Below are 18,027 nucleotides of genomic sequence, written 5' to 3' on the forward strand. Positions count from 1 at the left end.
GAAGGGGAAGGGAGAGAAAGAGAGCATAGGTACACAGCATGACAAAAGGCTGAATCCCAAATAGCCCTGCACTTGAGAACACGGGCCCCATCCAAATAATCCAGAACCACCTACCACCTGATGCTCACACCCTTCCCCTTGCCCCATGAGGTCCTTACCCACACAGGAAGCCCCATTGGAAGAGATAGTGAATCCCTGGGAACATAGGCAGGTGTAAGAGCCCTCCGTGTTGAGGCATTCTCCCCGCGGGAAGCAAAAGTCTCCCTCCAGGCATTCATTAATATCTGGTAGTGCAGACAGACAAGTGGGAAGGTGGAAAGGGAATGAGAAGGAAAGGGGTTGGAAGAGGGGAGAGGAAGGAGGTTAAAGAACAGACAGGGTGCATTCCCCACCTGTGAAGGCAAACTTGCCTAGTTTCCAACAGACCTCTCAACCTCTGAGGATGCCTGTCATAGATGTGGGCGAAATGTCAGGAAAGAATGCTTCTGGAACATGGCCATACAGCTCGGAAAACTCACAGCAACCCATCTACAAAGGTCACACTTCTCACCCACTTCAAGCTGGCTCAACAATAGGAATTACATGGAAGGAGAGGAACCCAAATCCTCAAACCTAGAGCAACAAACACCAACAAAGAGGGAGGGACGGAAAGCAGAATCTGCAACAGGCACACCACACACAAGATGGAGGACAAAGGACATACGACAAGGTCTAACCCAAGGCAAGGTCTTGAGGGAATCAGAACACACACATCCTCACCCACACAAAGCCAGAGAGTGGGAAGCTAACACTGTATTTTATATTTTGCCTTTGCTATTATATATATATATATATATATATATATATATATATATATATATATTCCTATAATTTATTAAAGGTTTCTATTGCTGCCACCAATTTATTATTTTAACAGGCCACCTCCTTCAACTGGGGTGTTCAAAAATCCACATGAAGACTTCAGTTAAAATTAAACAGGAAAATGTTGTTTGTTTTGAACAGTCAATATGCATAATGGTTTCAAATAACTTGTCAGGCTTTACTTCTTACAGAGGATGTTACTTTTATCTTGAGTTTCTTAAAACAAAGTTCCACACACGGAAATCCAAACAAAATCTTTTAAACCTTTCGAATCTCCCTTCCTCTCACAGCACTCTAAACACTATAGAGGCCTATTAACTATTATTCTCAAAGAGGTATTGTTAAACCACAAACAGTTCCCAAACTCTCTTCCTTCCTTCCTTCCTTCCTTCCTTCCTTCCTTCCTTCCTTCCTTCCTTCCTTCCTTCTCCCTTCAAACTCCTGATTGTATTCTTCTCCACTAAACTCCTAACTGATATAAAAATGGCTGCCTCAGTGTCTTCTCTCCCTTTTGACTCTGCTCATCTCCAGTTGCTGAGCTTTTCCCTTTAATTTCACGAGCCCATCAGACTGCATTCTTGGCTATGAGGCTGCCGTTTGCTCCTCCCCTCAACTCTCCTTAGCTTTAGCAAGTTGGGTCTGGTTTCTGACTATTGCACCAACCCTTTAAGGTAGGTCAATTCCTTACACCTAGGGTGCTAAATCCACCCACTGGAATGTGCTTTCCACCCTCAAATAGCCATAGCTCCCTCTGGCTTCAGCACTCACCCACACAGGATGAGCCCGTCCCCTCTGTCCGATAGCCCCGGTTGCACTGGCAGCGGAAAGAGCCCTCCGTGTTGAAGCAGCGTCCCTGGGAGCCACAGGGCGTTCCCGTCGAACACTCGTCAATGTCTGTAGAAGAGAGTTGGGGCCATCAGAGAGAGAAGGGCTCTGGGGTTATCCTCCCTAAAACCCTCTCTGTAAATCCTCCATCCAGTTTCTCACCCAAGCACTGGTTCTCAGTAAGGCTGGCCCGGAATCCAGTAGGGCAGAGGCAGCGATAGCCACCAGGCACATTCTCACAGCGCCCAGTGCCACAAGGCGGAGGGGTCTGTTGGCATTCATCCACATCTGCGGACATGCAGAGGGCAAAGACGGAGAGTTATTCAACAGGTGGTCAAAGATGGAGAGGTACATCACAAAAGGTGCACCTAAATTCTAACACCATCCCTCCAACCCTGAAAGATCCATCCCTGAATTGGATAGAGAAGAAAACATGTTCTACATGTGACCACAATCCTTGCCATTGAGGCCACACTTCCAGGCTGGGCCAAGGAAATGGAGTGGCATTTGGTAGCAGAAATACGGGGCAATCGCTTCTGCTGTCTCTTGCAATGCCTGACACCATTGTAAACATGCTTACCAACACACTGTGTCCCTTGTGGACTGGGCTGATACCCAATCGGGCAAGTGCAGCGGTATCCGCCTGGTGCATTCTCGCAGCGGCCTGGCTGGCAAATGGGAGGGCTCTCCCGGCATTCATCCACATCTGCAGAAACACAACATAAATGGCAGCTTCTTCCCCAAACTTCCAGCCCCTTGTTGGGGGAGTCACGCCAGTGGTCTGTAAGCTGGGGGATAGGCTTACATCCCAAGGAAGGAAAGGGCTGCAGTATCAGAATAACCCAGAAGACTCCCAACCTAGAGACATCCATCCAACCTTCATGACAGCGGAAAGGGTGCAACGCTCTCACCCAAACATTCTGTTCCAGTGGGGCCGGGTTGGTAGCCTGTAGGACAGGCACAACGGTAAGAGCCGGGTGAATTATGGCAGCGCCCACGGGCACATGGCGGTGGACTCTGGGCGCATTCATCAATATCTGTAATGAGGAAAAGAGAAGAGGATCAGGAATGCAAAAGAGCTAAAGCAAAGATGGGGGAAAACCTGGCCTATAAATTCCACTTCCACAGCTCCCCCAAGCCACCCCTCTAAAAAACTTCACCCCATTTTATGGTGATTCCCAGCCAAAAATAGTGCCGAATGTCCCCAGATCAATCCCAATACAGCACTTTAGGTCACTCATCCCATCAAAATCCCTCAAAGCAAAATCCCATCTGAAAAATCAGTGAAAATAGTTGAAGAGAAGTAATGTGACATCCCTTCTACTGTATACAGATGAACTAGTAAGGGCCAGCATGTGATCATGGGGTGAAAATCAGCTCACTAGTTCTCCAGTGCCCAATCCACATATTGTAGTAGTAGTAGTAGTAGTAGTAGTAGTAGTAGTAAGGTAAATGTAGTAGTAGTAGTAGTAGTAGTAGTAGTAATAATAATAATAATAATAATAATAGGTAAAGGCTTTCCCCTTGACATTAAGTCTAGTCATGTCTGACTCTGGGGGTCCGTGCTCATCTCCAGGCCAAAGAGCCAGCGTTGTCTGTAGACACCTCCAAGGTCATGTGGCCAGCATGTCTGCATGGAGCGCTGTTACCTTCCTGTCGGAGCGGTACCTATTGCTCTACTCACATTTGCATGTTTTTGAACTCTAGGTTGGCAGAAGCTGGGGCTGACAGCAAAAGCTCATGCCGTTCCGCGGATTTGAACCTATGACCTTTCGGTCAACAAGTTTAGCAGCTCAGTGGTTTAACCCACTGTGCAACCGGAGGCTCCAATAACAACAACAACAACAACAACAACAACAATAAATAAATAACAACAACCATAGTAATAGTCATAATCATAACCCTAAACTGATTCCTAAATTTTCTTCCAGACAAAACCACCTTGCAGCTCTTCACACAGTTTCCATGTTGCTTTCCTTTTCAAGGGACTGTGGTTCAATTGTATTTGACACAATTTGCCATTTATCTCTCCACAGAACACTAACCAAAAATACAAAGCAGGGGAAGGAAAGACTATGCCATTCCTCTGTGTCTCTCAAAATTTGGTACCTCTTACCTCGGCATTCAAAGTCAACTGGATCAAGTTGGTAGCCACTGGGGCAGGAGCAGCTGAAAGAGCCAGGTGTGTTGTAACAGCGTCCATTGGCACAGGGTGGAGGTGTTTTGGCACACTCATCAATGTCTGGAAGGGAATGACGGAAAGTAAACAGGCAAGCAGCGAACCACCATGAGACAAAAGCAGACAAAGAGGCAAGCTAAACACTTTTAGATAGGGGTTTCAAGGGGGTGAGGGTCTCTGTGCCCATGCAGAACATACCATGGCACTCTGAGCCAGATGGGTCAGCCTGGTAGCCGGCCCGGCACCTGCAGCTGAAGCTGCCCACTGAATTCTCACAGCGGCCACCAGCACAGGGACGAGGGCTGCGTCGACATTCATCCACATCTGGAGGAGAGGAAAAAGTGAAAAAGCTGAGGGGTAGATGTTGGAATTCAACCCCACAGTGCCAAAGATTCAAGTCCTCAATGAGGAGCAGATAGACTAAGGATTTCCCTTCCTCCATGTCTCCTGTATGACAGTTGGAATGTAATTAATTTCTTCTCTCCTCTCTGTTTCTGTTCTCATTCTGATTGTTTTAAAATGAATAATTTTCTACTAGAAGCCTTTTGAATCTGACTTTAGTCTTTTATATCTGAGTATATGCTGTGTGCTTTGAGATTTCTCTCTGCTTGTGTGTCAGGAGAGATGTAGCAATTGAGTTTTTCCCTCTCTTGAAACCTTAGAAGCGACGCGTGTTAGAGTAGCTCAGACCCAGTTCCTGATTATTAAGAAATGCAGTTATTTCTTGTTATTGTAAATAAACCTTTTGTGATCTTTTTAAGATTGGACTCTGCATGTTTGCCTCTTAAGCTCTCAATTCTTTACAGCCACATCACACGGCACTTCACACTTTGCTAGATGTGAGCTGAATGCTCAAGTTTTAGTATCCTGATTGTTTTTGGATGTTCTGCTGTATATTTTAGGATAGTTTGCCTGGAGAAACTCCTGGCAATGCCCATCTTGGAGCTGATGCACAACTTTTAGTATCCTATTTCTTTTTGGATGCTCTGCTGTATATTTTAGGATAGTTTTCTCAAAGAAACTCCTGGCAATGTCCATCTTGGAGCTGATGCTCAACTTTTAGTACCCTGTTTTTTTTTGGATGCTCTGCTGTATATTTTAGGATAGTTTTCCTGGAGAAACTCCTGGCAATGCCCATCTTGTGTTGAATGAAATACTAACTTGGGATGGCCAACAAGTTTTACCTGCACCCAGCCTGCCAAACTCCCCACCCCTCAATATTTGGTTTCTCAAACTGGCCAGCTCTCTTTAGCCCTCCAAACTACTGGTACTTGGTGTTCCCCAGAAATATTCTCCACTAAGCCCATCTCTGAGTATATGCAGAATGTCCTTCCAATTCAATCAGTAGCTGTGGATGTCAAGACAGTTTGAATGATGGCAACTCCTCAAAGGCATTGTGCCTAGAGGAGCGCCTTCCAAGCTTCCCCTTTCACTTGCCTCCTTGCCCAACTCACCGACGCAGTGGGTGCCTTGAGGGCTCAGCCAATAGCCACGCTCACAGACACAAGTGTAGCCACCCTGGCGAGGGATGCAACGCCCTGGACCGCACACCTGGGGACGTCTCTCGCAAACACCTTGGCCAGCCACTGGAGGAAGAAAGAATGTCACCACTTGGTTGTCTTCTGCAGATCCTATATCTTTCCCCAAACCACCATGCTGCTCTTCCTTTTGCCCTGCCAATGGAATCAACCCAGATGGATATGATAACCAGAAGTAGCCTCACTCCACCTACCTGGCACAGAAGGCTCAGGGGGTACAGCTGGTACAGTGGGCACAGGCCAGGGAGGCTGACGGCCCTGCAGGGAAGTAGGCAAGGGAGTCCAGCGAACTGTGAAGGAAAGGAGACATCTGTCATGAAGGTGGGTAGTGTTGGAGTTCAGCCTGTGGTCAGGGTGCTTTGGATGTGGGGAATGATGTTAATGAAGTTCAAGATGAGTTTCAAGATGGCAATGGTTTGGTCAGCGATATTGATGCAGAGAATGGCCAGGAGATCTCTGTAGTTTCCCATGAGAATGTCCCTGAGGGGTGTGGGGATGCACCTGCAGAAATTAATGAGCAAATAGATGGCGAGGCAAGAGGGCAAATAGATAACGACCCACGAGAGCAAACAGATAACGAGCTAAGAGATAGATGAGAAGAGTTCAGTCAAAATAGGAGGGCTGTGCAAAGGCTTAGGCGATCTACCAGGCTTGGCAGAAAACAATACCAAAGCTTCAACTAAAGAGAAACCAATTTTTGACTGCCAGTGATCTAGCTAATGAGGGGATAAAAGTCTGAAGTTTGGGATGTGTAGTCAGATGAAGCATCGTTTAGAATCATACCAAATTCTCATCCTTGTTTTATGGAAACCTTGCTTTGAAGTTTCATTCTAAGATATTTCTCATTCATGGTTTTGGATTCCTATATTTCATGATTGCTTACCCAAGCCTTGGTTAAATGTATTCCTGATTTTTTGGATTGTATTGGAGATGTGTGGACTTTGCTTTTATGGACGTTGCTGAACTCTACCTTGGACTAATTTGTTCCTGTTTATGTTCTTACCAAATTGGATGTACCTATTTCTTTAAAGTGCTTTTTTACTTTGCTGCTTTTTACTTTAAAAAGGTAAAGGTTGTCCCCTGACATTAAGTCCAGTCATGTCTGACTCTGGGGTGGGGTGCTCATCTCCATTTCTAGGCCGAAGAGCCAGCGTTGTCCATAGACACCTCCAAGGTCATGTGGCTGGCATGACTGCATGGAGTGCCGTTACCTTCCCGCCGGAGCGGTACCTATTGATCTACTCAAATTTGCATGTTTTCGAACTGCTAGGTTGGCAGAAGCTAGGGCTGACAGTGGAAGCTCACGCCGCTCCCCGGAATCAAACCTACGACCTTTTGGTCAACAAGCTCAGCAGCTCAGCGCTTTAACCCACTGCACCACCACGGGCTCCGGAGGCACCAGGGGCTTTTTACTTATCTTCAATAAAAGGATTGTTTTTTTCCTATTCAATGTGTGGTGTTTAAAGTCAGAAGGTTATTCCTGTTCTGGAGTGCAACAGGCAGGAAGCATTAATACTCCATCAGTCACTGCTGCAGAAAAAATGCCCCCCCCCCCACACATACAATACCCCTCTTTGCAGAGGGGTGCTGTGTGGGGTAAACTAGTACTGTCCCTGCTACAGAAGGCAAGCCTGCTCTTGCCATTTCCCATTGAATGCTCTGCACACATGGCAGTTTCCCCACAATAAGGGAAGAAGCCCCTTGTTCAAGCCTTCAAGCCAACACTGACGTATGAACATCCTACCACAAGGTGTTCCAGGCAACAATGATTCAGAGCGGGCTTGCCATTGTCTTCCCCAGACTATGAGAATGGGTTCCCATGGCTAGGTGGGAAAGAGAATTCGGACCCTGGACTCATCAAACTACTATCCCACGTTGGCTTCCCAGGGAGCTGGGTTGCCTCTGAACATTCACAGAGATCTGAGCAAGATGGTAACCTACTGATGGCTGGTGCTGTCGTCGTCCGAGGTGGTCTGACAGCAGGTTCCCGTCCTGGTTGCTGGCGGCTGATTGGCACTCGAGGGAGATCTTGGCCAAGGAAACGAGTGTCATAACGAAGGTCAGAGGCTGAATAGTGATAGCCAGGCCCAGCTGGGCAGATCTCCTTGAATCCATCTGCCAAAAACAGGAGAAGAATGAAACTCTCAATCAGTAACCTGTCTAGAACTTATTTATTTACGACATTTCTATCCCGCCCTTCTCACCCCAAAGGGGACTCAGAGTGGCTCACAAGTTATATGTCCATACAATATATTATATTATTAGCATAGCACAATATTGAGTCGCCAACAGGCTGAGAAAGGCAGTACACAAATACATTAAATAAATAAATAAATAAATAAATATTAGTATTATATATTGCTATATTGTACTGTATCACAGTATTAGTAATATTACATGAAATATAAAATATATAATTTTATTTATTTATTTATTTATTTGCGATATTTCTACCCCGCCTTACTTGAACCCGAAGGTGACTCAAGGCAGCTTTACAACATAGGCAGCTATTCGATGCCATTAAAACAATGTAAAATTACAATAAATATTTAAAACAGAATTATAAACTATGTACATTAAAAACTTTAAAAGCATATAATACCACTACCTTCACTATTGTCCAAAAACATCGTCTAAGCCGTTCTAGTATTCGATTTCACATAGTTCCGTGTTTATCTATTGCACTAGGTTCCCAAAGGCTTGTTCAAAAAGCCATGTTTTCACTTTTCTGCCGAAGGTCAGAAGGGAAAGGGCTGATCTAATATTCCTAGGGAGGGAGTTCCACAGCTGAGAGGCCACCACTGAGAAGGCCCTGTTTCTTGTCTCCATCAGTTGCACCTGCGAAGAAGGCGGCACCGAGAGCAGGGCCTCCCCAGATGATCTTAAACTCCTAGGTGGTTCATAGGGAGAGATATATTCTGACAGGTAAGCTGGGCCGGAACTGTTTAGGGCTTTATAGGCTAAAGCCAACACTTTGAATTGTGTTCGGTAGCAAACAGGCAGCCAGTGGAGCTGGCATAACAAGGGAGTTGTATGCTCCTTGAATGCCACTTCAGTGAGCAACCTGGCTGCTGCCCGTTGGACCATTGGAAGCTTCCAAACAGTCTTCAAAGGCAGCCCCATGTACAGTGCGTTGCAGTAGCTTATACGGGATGTAACAAGAGTGTAGACTACCATGGCCAAGTCAGATTTCACAAGGTACAGATGCAGCTGGCACACAAGTTTTAATTTTGCAAATGCTCTGGCCACTGCCGAGACCTGGAGTTCCAGGTGGTATTACAAGGTAAAAAGTAAAGATTTTCCCCTGATGTTAAGTCCAGTCGTGTCTGACTCTGGGGATTATGATCAATATTATATGCACATACAATATATTATAATTATTAAAATAGCACAATATTCGCATTATATATTACTATATTGTACTATGCCACTATACTGCAAAATTATTAACACTCAGTGTTCTTCAAGCCTATCCCCTTAAATGTGTGTCTGCATCTACATACGAGTGCACAAGGGAGTAGTGCAGGGAAGAAGGGAGAAAGCACTCTGCACATGCTCAGGCACACCCTTCTTTTGTTCTTAGAAGAAAGACAAAGGTCCTATTCTCTTTCTAACATCCATTCAAGGCTTGGACACAGCAGAGAAACTTGCTGGGAAGACTCTCCTACCACTACCACTACCAGCCTTCCCTTATGCCAAGCCCCTTCACCTGAGCCAAAAGCTGGGCAGCGTTCACAGCCGTGGCCCCAGGCCTTGCCCACTCGGCTGCAGCAGCAGATCTGCTTGGTGATGTTACGCAGGATGGGCAGGGAGCACCCGCCATCTCGTAGGACACGGAAGCAAGGACCCTTGGCCTCAGAGATCACGTGATGGGCTGCAGGGAAAGAGAGAAGGATGCTGTAAGCAAGAGGAAGGGAGTATTAGTGACCACAATTGCTTTGGTTTGGACTGCAGTGGTTCTCAACCTGTGGGTCCCCAGATGTTTTGGCCTTCAACTCCCAGAAATCCTAACAGATGATAAACTGCCTGGGATTTCTGGGAGTTATAGGCCAAAACACCTGGGGACCCACAGGTTGAGAACCACTGGTTGGCAGGGTTTTTCTCCTGGGGGGCCCAATAGCTCATATGTTGTTTTGAAGTGGAGAGAAAAGCCAGACAGGGTCAGCACATACAACCTACAGTCTGCCTGCTGGGCTTGCAAAGCCTTAGAATCATAGAATCATAGAGTTGGAAGAGACCTCATGGGCTATCCAGTCCAACCCCCTGCCAAGAAGCAGGAATATTGCATTCAAAGCACCCCTTCCAGATGGCCATCTAGCCTCTGTTTAAAAGCTTCCAAAGAAGGAGCCTCCACCACACTCCGGGGCAGAGAGTTTCACTGCTGAACGGCTCTCACAGTCAGGAAGTTCTTCCTCATGTTCAGATGGAATCTCCTTTCTTGTAGTTTGAAGCCATTGTTCCGTGTCCTAGTCTCCAGGGCAGCAGAAAACAAGCTTCTTCCTTCCTCCCTATGACTTCCTCTCACATATCTATATATGGCCCTCATCATGTCTCCTCTCAGTCTTCTCTTCTTCAGACTAAACATGCCCAGATCTTTAAGCCGCTCTTCATAGGGCTTCTTTTCCAGACCCTGTATTATGACTTGAATTATCATTCAATCAGATGTATTATATTATATTAACTGATCCTGTTAATTTGCTCTGTTTCCATGATTTTTCCTATGCCTCAATACATTGTCATCTACCTTACTAACCCACTTTATCCTTTAACTAGTTCACATAGTGGTTTTCCTCCCCACTCCAAAATTAGTCTGCTGTTATTGTTGTTGCTAGCTATTTTTGTTATGTTTTTTGTTATGTTGTTTTATGCGGTTCTTATGCTGTTTTAATTGTTATTACTTTATTTTAATTGTATTCTGCCTGGGCTTGGGCCCCATGTAAGAGATGGAGGCGGGGTAGAAAAATAAAGTTCTTCTTCTTCTTCATCATCATCATCATCATCATCATCATCATCATCATCATAAAACAGGGGAATTCCTGACATGAAACAATCAGGGCCAGCTAACACTTCTCAACAAAGGATTCCCCCAGGCAGCAACCAGCCAGGCTTTGAAGCTGCAGGGCCATTCAATGCTAATCAAGGTGGCCAGTTGCAACATTCATACCTGCCTCAAGCAGACAAGAGTTCTTTCTCCCACTCTGGACAAAGGATTCCCCTGGGAAGAAAACAGCAGGACTTTGAAGCTGCAAGGCCATTCAATGCTAATCAAGGTGGCCAATTGCACAGATATATAAACCTCATTTGCCTAGTTTACAACAGACCTCACAACCTCAGAGAATGCTTGCCATAGATGTGGGCGAAACGTCAGGACAGAATGCTTCTGGAACATGGCCATACAACCCAGAAAACTCACAGCAGCCCATATAATCCCTATTTCTTTGAGCGCAGATACAAAAATCCTGGCTTTGAGAATGACATCACCTTCCTTGCAAAGGGATCGTTTTGTTCTATGTGAAACTGAGATTTGTGTCAGATTTGCTGTTATTTTGGAACCAGATTTGTTTACGTCCATCTGGCTTGTTTCTTCTTTAGATTGGCCAGATAATAAAAGTTGGAGGAGATTGTGTTTCAGAGGTGATCTCTTGACGGACAGCGTTAAGCCCCATGGGTCAAAAGGTACGGTGAGGCAGTTCTTTCCCCTAACAGATTTGTGAGAAGACATAAAATAAAAAGCAACAGTGGAAAAAAACACCCACATGGGACCATTACAAATAAAATATGACATGATCCAGACTCGGTGAATATTTCCAAGAATCAGGCGAGTAGTTGTGTAATAAAAACCTTGCCTTCGTGCAATTGCTCCCAGTTGAAATACTTTCCATGTAACAGACAGTGGGGGGCAGCACTGGTCAGGCTGACCTGAGTGAATTCAGAGTTCTCTTATTCCTCTTTATTGCATTACTAGCTATATACCCTCCACTCATTGCTGTGGCCAACCTCCTCTCCTTTTTCTCTTCTTCTTTCCCTCCTCCCTTCGCTCCCTCTTTCCTTCCTTCCCTTTTCTTCTTTCCCTCTCTCCTTCCTTCCTTCTCTACCTCTTTCTTTCCTTCCCCCTTATTCTTTTCTTCTTTTTTTCTCTACCTCTTTCCTTCCTTTTCATTTTTGCTTCCATCCTTCTTTCTCTCTTTCCTTCTTTCCTTCCCTCCCTCTTTTTTCCTTTTTCTTTCTCTACCTTTTTCCTTCCTTTGCTTTTTCCTTCCATACTTCCTTCCTTCTTTCCTACCCTCCCTCTTTCCCTCCTTCCTTCGCTCCCTCTTTCCTTTCTTCCGTCTCTTTTTGCTTCCATCCTTCTTTCTCTCTTTCCTTCTTTCCACCCCTCCCTCTTTTTCCTTTTTCCTTCTCTATCTCTTTCCTGCCTTCCTTCGCTTTTTGCTTCCATCCTTCCTTCTTTCGTTCCCACCATCTTTCTCTCTTTCTTTCTTTCCCTCCTTCCTTTGCTCCCTCTTTCCTTCCTTCCCTTATTTTCTTTCCTTCTCTCCTTCCTTCCTTCTTTACCTCTTTCCTTCCCTCTTTTTCTTTTCCTTTTCCTTCCTCTCCTTTCTTCCTTCTCTACCTTTCCTTCCTTCCTTTGCTCTTTGCTTCCATGCTTCCTTCTCTCTTTCCTTCTTTCTTTCCCTCCCTCTTTCACTCTTCCTTCCTTCCTTCCTTCCTTCCTTCCTTCCTTCCTTCCTTTCTCCCCTTCCTTCCCTCCCTCCCTCTTCCCTCCCTCCCTCCCTCTTCCCTTTTTTCTGTATTGTCATTTAGCTTTTCATTATTTAATTTTTTGGCGTTTAAAGTCCTTTCCGCTGTTTTTTTTTTGGGGGGGGGTTATGAGTGATGGTCACTCATTGGCCTGATAGGTGTATTGTGTCCAAATTTGGTGTCAATTCATCCAGTGGTTTTTGAGTTATGTTAATCCCACAAACGAACATTATATTTTTATTTATATAGGTGAGGATGATGGCAATGATGAAGGTGATGATGATGATGATGATGATGATTATTATTATTATTATCTGTCTGTGCAGCTGCTTTCCCTTTTCTCAGAGCCCATCCAGTGCCCAATGTTGACATTTTGCCCCTAGTTTAATAAACATTTTCCACGTATTATGACAGAACCAATTAGGAAATGACATTGATAACCCAGGACCAAAAGTCATGTTACATAATATAACTATGGGGTCACAGTGTTGTTTACCAGCTTTCTCCAGTCTTACTTCCCTCTCGCATTCTGCCAAACTTACAGATACAGCTGCTGCGAGATGAGTCGAGGATGTAGCCCGCATGGCAAACACAGGTGAAGCTGCCACGCGTGTTGGTGCAGTCTCCATTTTGGCAGAAGCTGCCCTCTTGGCACTCATCTACATCTATGGAGTAGAGGAAGGAGAGGAAAGAGAGGGTATAGGGAAAATGGAAGGTTTGAACTGAGATACTGGTTTCATATATTAATACACAAGATTATCACAACTGAACCTATAAACAAAAGGAATCCTCTGAGAAAAAGTTTAGATTGCAACGGAACAGACTTCTGATAAACATATTTATTGCTTTCGCACATCCATGTTAACAAACCACTTTAAAGGCTACCACCAGTCACTTGAATTTTGTATCATTTCATGTGTATCATGTATGAAGGCAAGGTCACAATTTGCATCTAACTTTCTGGGACATTTAGTAAAGGTAAAGGTTTCTCCCTAACATTAAGTCCAGTAGTTTCCGACTCTGGGGGTTGGTAGTCATCTCCATTTCTAAGCCGAAGAACCGGCATTGTCCATAGATACCTCCAAGGTCATGTGGCCGGCATGACTGCATGGAGTGCCATTATCTTCCCGCCAGAGTGGTATCTATTCATCTACTCACATTTTGCATGTTTTCGAACTGCTAGGTTGGCAGAAGCTGGGGCTAACAGCGGGAGCTCATGCTGCTCCCCGGATTCGAACCTGCGACTTTTGGTCAGCAAGTTCAACAGCTCAGTGGTTTAACCCACTGCGCCAAGGGGGGCAGTTTATCCCAGATTATCTAGCAGTTTGGACTCATATAATCCAATTTAAACCTGGGATCAGATTCTGGGATATATTGCATGCCTGGAAGAGCCCACAGAGGGCTAATCTGAACTGTTCTTCCCAAATCAGGACAGTTGGAGAGTATGTCAATCTGCATCACATAAACAACAACCAGTTATAGTTATACCATGCATCTAATGGTGCACCAAAATCCCAGGGAACATGTGGGAGAAGGCTTGTGTCCACCCCATCCCTTCCCTACTCACCAATGCAGGAACCATTCAGCCGCCGGAAGCCTTTGGGGCAGGCCACTTCGTTCCTCCCCACTGGACTAGAGGCTCCTGTTGTGGAGGGAAAGGACAGAACACAAGATAGAAAGGATTCAAGGAAAGCCTTTGCTGCCATGTTGTCCACATGTCTCGCCCTGTACCCTCCAGCAAGCAAATGCTTCTCCACTGAGCCATGCTCTGGAATCTAAGACTGAGCTAAAAGCAGTGCCAGTGATTTCTGCACCTGCCTTTTCCTGGCATGAATTCAGGTTGCCCCATGATATAGGTGGCTGTAAGAGAGTGCAAAAGCTGTCTGGGAGGGGAGAAACAGGGAGACAAATTTGGGACAAAGGGCTAAACTTTGCAGAATTTGATGAATTAACTCATCTCCTTAGAAATGAAACAATACAATGTTTTCAAAGTAACTGGAAGCCTTGTACAATTAGGTCACCTTTGAATACCTTAGGTAAATTGTAGGTAAAGGTAAAGGCTTTCCCCTGACATTTTTTTTTGTCATGTCAGGAGCAACTTGAGAAACTGCAAGTCACATCTGGTGTGAGAGAATTGGCCGTCTGCAAGGACATTGCCCAGGGGACACCCGGATGTTTTGATGTTTTATCACCCTTGTGGGAGGCTTCTCTCATGTCCCCGCATGAGAAGCTGGAGCTGATAGTGGGAGCTCATCCGTGCTCTCCCCGGATTCGAACCTGCGACCTGTCCGTCTTCAGTCCTGCCGGCACAGGGGTTTAACCCACTGCGCCACTGGGGGCTCCCCTGACATTAAGTCCAGTTGTGTCCGACACTGGGGGTTGGTGCTCATCTCCATTTCTAATCCGAAGAGCCGGCGTTGTCCGTAGTCACCTCCAAGGTCATGTGGCCAGCATGGAGTGCCGTTACCTTCCCACCAGAACGGTACCTATTGATCTACTCACACTTGCATGTTTTCAAACTGCTAGGTTGGCAGAAGCTGAGGCTGATAGCAGGAGCTCACACCGCTCCCCGGATTCGAACCTGCAACCTTTCGGTCAACAAGCTGAGCAGCCCAGCGGTTTAACCCACTGCACCACCGGGGGCTCCTATGTACATTGTACACACACACACACACACACACACACACACACACACATTGCTTGTTAAGGGCTTTGCTAAGGCAATATATTGTAAGACTCTATCTTACATTGAATGTTTGCCTCATATGTGTATATTGTTTATTGTAATCCGCTCCGAGTCTCTCCGGAACTTAAAGTGGAATATATTTATTTATTTATTTATTTATTATTTGCACTTGTTAACCTCCACTCTCAGCCCGAGGGCGACTCGTGGCGGTGTACAGAACATAGAAAAGACAACAATTTACATTAGATCAAGACCATAACACAACATCTAAAAATCCGCTTCGTCTAGTTTGGGGTCATAGTCAATCTCATAGTCATAGCCCATTCCGGTGGTCATTCCAAAAAACAGAGCACTTAGTTGAAGGCCTTTTCGAAGAGCCAGGTTTTCAGGCCCTTGCGGAAGGCCATGAGGGAAGGCGCCTGTCTGATCTCAGCAGGGAGGGAGTTCCATAGCCGGGGGGCCACCACCGAGAAGGCCCGCTCTCTCGTCCCCGCCAAGCGTGCCTGTGAGGCAGGCGGGACCGAGAGAAGGGCCTCCCCAGATGATCTCAAGGTCCTCGTGGGCTCGTAGGCCGAGATGCGGTTCGCAAGGTATTTTGGGCCGGAACCGTTTAGGGCTTTGTAGGATAACACCAGCACCTTAAATTGGGCCCGGTAGCAAATCGGCAGCCAGTGGAGCTGGGACATAAAGTTCATTATTATTATTATTATTATTATTATTATTATTATTATTATTATTATCTCAGTGTAGAGTTAGGAAGTTTTCTTTCAGATAAGTACATATGTTTTACTACTATTAGAAAGTGTAAAATTACTACTGTTATTGGCAGCTTTATATATCAATAGTCTTAGCTCTGCCATTTCTTCTCCTCTGCTTTAGTTCCTCCTGTTTATAGGCCTTCCCAATAGTGTAGATAACTTCATTTGTATTCGTTTTTGAGTGGAACTTAAAATCCCCCCAGAGGTCAATTTTAGTTGGTCTATTCCATTTCCCTGTTTAGAGCTCTTGCTGGACTCCTCCTCTTTCCGCAGCAGAGCTACAGAGGCTTGGATATTGTCTGGAATCCTATGCCCAAGCAATCCAAACAGGCATCCTTAGCACTTTCATTTAGCAATATTTTTATATCAACAGTCCAAAGGACAACAGAAGCTTTTGGCCAGCCTAAGCTTCGCAGGAGAGAAGATTAAGACATTTATATGCAAAAATTTGTAATCCATCCCTGTGCATCAGAGGCAGAAGATTCCAGAAAGATGACAGCAACCAGCAAAATCTCTTCTTTGTAATGTACTGTTTTAAGTTACCTTATGATAGTCCCAGATGGAGTTAACCCTTTATTCATCCTGTTTTCAGTTATCTTTTCACCTTGCCTAAAGTGCTTCAATGTTAAAGGGTCTTAATCTAATCAGAGGGTATCAGATAACCCCCGAGTAAAGCCAGATAATATCGTTTCCCCCAAAGGCTCAGGTGTGCCATCACAATAGTTATGATATAACATGCACACTTTGGAAATAATAATAATAATAATTTTAAAAGGGCAAAACCCTTCCAAGGAATGAACCAGGGTCTTTTCACACTACATAGTTACAGAACTACGATTCCACTTTAAATGCTATGCAACACCTTTTGGGATCCTGGATTTGGAATTGTGAGCCGGAGATCTCTACTGACTCATCGAAGTGCTAACCTCAGGACTACGTATGATAGCATCAGAGCAGTTAAAGGAGAGCTATCACTGCATAATGTGAAATGTTTCATGAAAGAGTGCCAAGCCACCCAGTTCCAATGCACCTAAGTTTTCCCCCCACATGTTTCCTCCCTACTACAATTCCCACAAAGGTGCCAAGTTCCCTCTATGGCAGAAGAGCCCTACCTTGACCACCATTGTTGCAAGGCAGACAGTCATGGACGCCCCAAGCGAGGCCAGCCCCACGGCAGCAAATCTCACGGGTGCGCAAGCCAGGCAATGGGGAGCTGCACTGAAAATGAGAGGGAGAGGCAAGAGTAAGGCAATAGGGCAAACTTTGGAGAACCACGAACATTAATTGCTTTGCTATAATTCAGGGCTTGCGGGGTTGAAGGCTTGCGGGGATGAGCATGGTTAGGACCACATCTGCCACACACACATCTTTAGATTCACTCCTGAGGTTAGCTGTAAAATCGAGAATACCTGGAGAGAAAATGGATTTTCCCAGGTGTAAAGTATTGTTATTGGTTGTCCCTATTCCAATCCAGAGTATTCTGATGTGGTTGAAGTTTGAATAGCCAAGAATCATTAGCTTCACAAACAACTGGGTTGTGGTGCAGCTGATTGGGAGTCAGCTGCATTAAATCACTACCGACCAAAAGGTCATGAGTTCGAAGCCAGCCCAGGCTGGAGTAAGCCCCCAACCATTTGTCTAGCTTGCCGTCGACCTTTGCAGCCCGAAAGACAATTGCATTTATCAAGTAGGAAATGTAGGTACCGTTTTATGCGGGGAGGCTAATTTGACTAATTTATGACACCATAAAAATCTCCAGCAGCGTGCAAAAGAATGAGGAAGTACTCCATCGGTGTCACAAGTGGATGGTGAAGTGACAGCTCCCCCAATGGCCGGAATTTGAGCATACCCTCATGAAGCTGGAAAGTCATGAAGCTGGAGGGCGACTAAAATGATCAAGGTCATCCATCCACTAGCCAAACCCAAATGATCCAAAGAGTTAGGAGGGAAGAAGAAACTGTCCTTCCTTCAGCTCTTCTAGACCCCTTGGTTATGAGTTATAGATCTCTCACTGAATAGGATGGGGACCAGCCAAGGAGGCAAAGGTCCCGAGATGTTCAGCAGAGGGGGGAAATGCTATTCGATGTCCTTGCAAGCATGGCAAAAAACGGCTCGGAAATTCCACCTGGTCCAACGGGCAGCGGCCAGGATGTTAACTGGTGCTCCTTACAGAAAGAGGTCAACCCTCCTGTTCAAGGAGCTCCACTGGCTGCCATTTATCTTCTGAGCCCAATTTAAGGTGCAGGTGCTTACCTACAGAGCCCTAAACGGTTTGGTGACCGTATCTCCATTTATGAACCCATGCATTCACTTCGTTCATCCAGAGAGGCCCTGCTCGTGATTCCACCTGTGTCACAGGCACATTTGGTGGGGATGCGTGACAAGTCCTTTTCTGTGGTGGCCCCCCAAGTCTGGAACACCCTCCCCAAAGATCTTAGA

The 18,027-nt window shown here is 45.5% G+C and overlaps 1 protein-coding gene across 1 annotated transcript in view; it reads right to left on the bottom strand.

Moving 5' to 3' along the window:
* LOC132780139 (latent-transforming growth factor beta-binding protein 4) overlaps nucleotides 1–18,027 on the bottom strand; it is a 95,407-nt gene that overhangs the window by 19,820 nt on the left and 57,560 nt on the right. The window contains 14 exon segments of the mRNA XM_067460851.1: nucleotides 159–284; nucleotides 1,630–1,755; nucleotides 1,849–1,974; nucleotides 2,267–2,392; nucleotides 2,598–2,723; nucleotides 3,803–3,928; nucleotides 4,064–4,189; nucleotides 5,320–5,451; nucleotides 5,598–5,693; nucleotides 7,345–7,518; nucleotides 9,113–9,277; nucleotides 12,687–12,809; nucleotides 13,712–13,786; nucleotides 16,701–16,806. Of these exon segments, the coding sequence (XP_067316952.1) occupies nucleotides 159–284; nucleotides 1,630–1,755; nucleotides 1,849–1,974; nucleotides 2,267–2,392; nucleotides 2,598–2,723; nucleotides 3,803–3,928; nucleotides 4,064–4,189; nucleotides 5,320–5,451; nucleotides 5,598–5,693; nucleotides 7,345–7,518; nucleotides 9,113–9,277; nucleotides 12,687–12,809; nucleotides 13,712–13,786; nucleotides 16,701–16,806 (1,753 nt within the window).

Source organism: Anolis sagrei, chromosome X, assembly GCF_037176765.1.
Source record: "Anolis sagrei isolate rAnoSag1 chromosome X, rAnoSag1.mat, whole genome shotgun sequence".
Lineage (NCBI taxonomy): Eukaryota > Metazoa > Chordata > Lepidosauria > Squamata > Dactyloidae > Anolis > Anolis sagrei.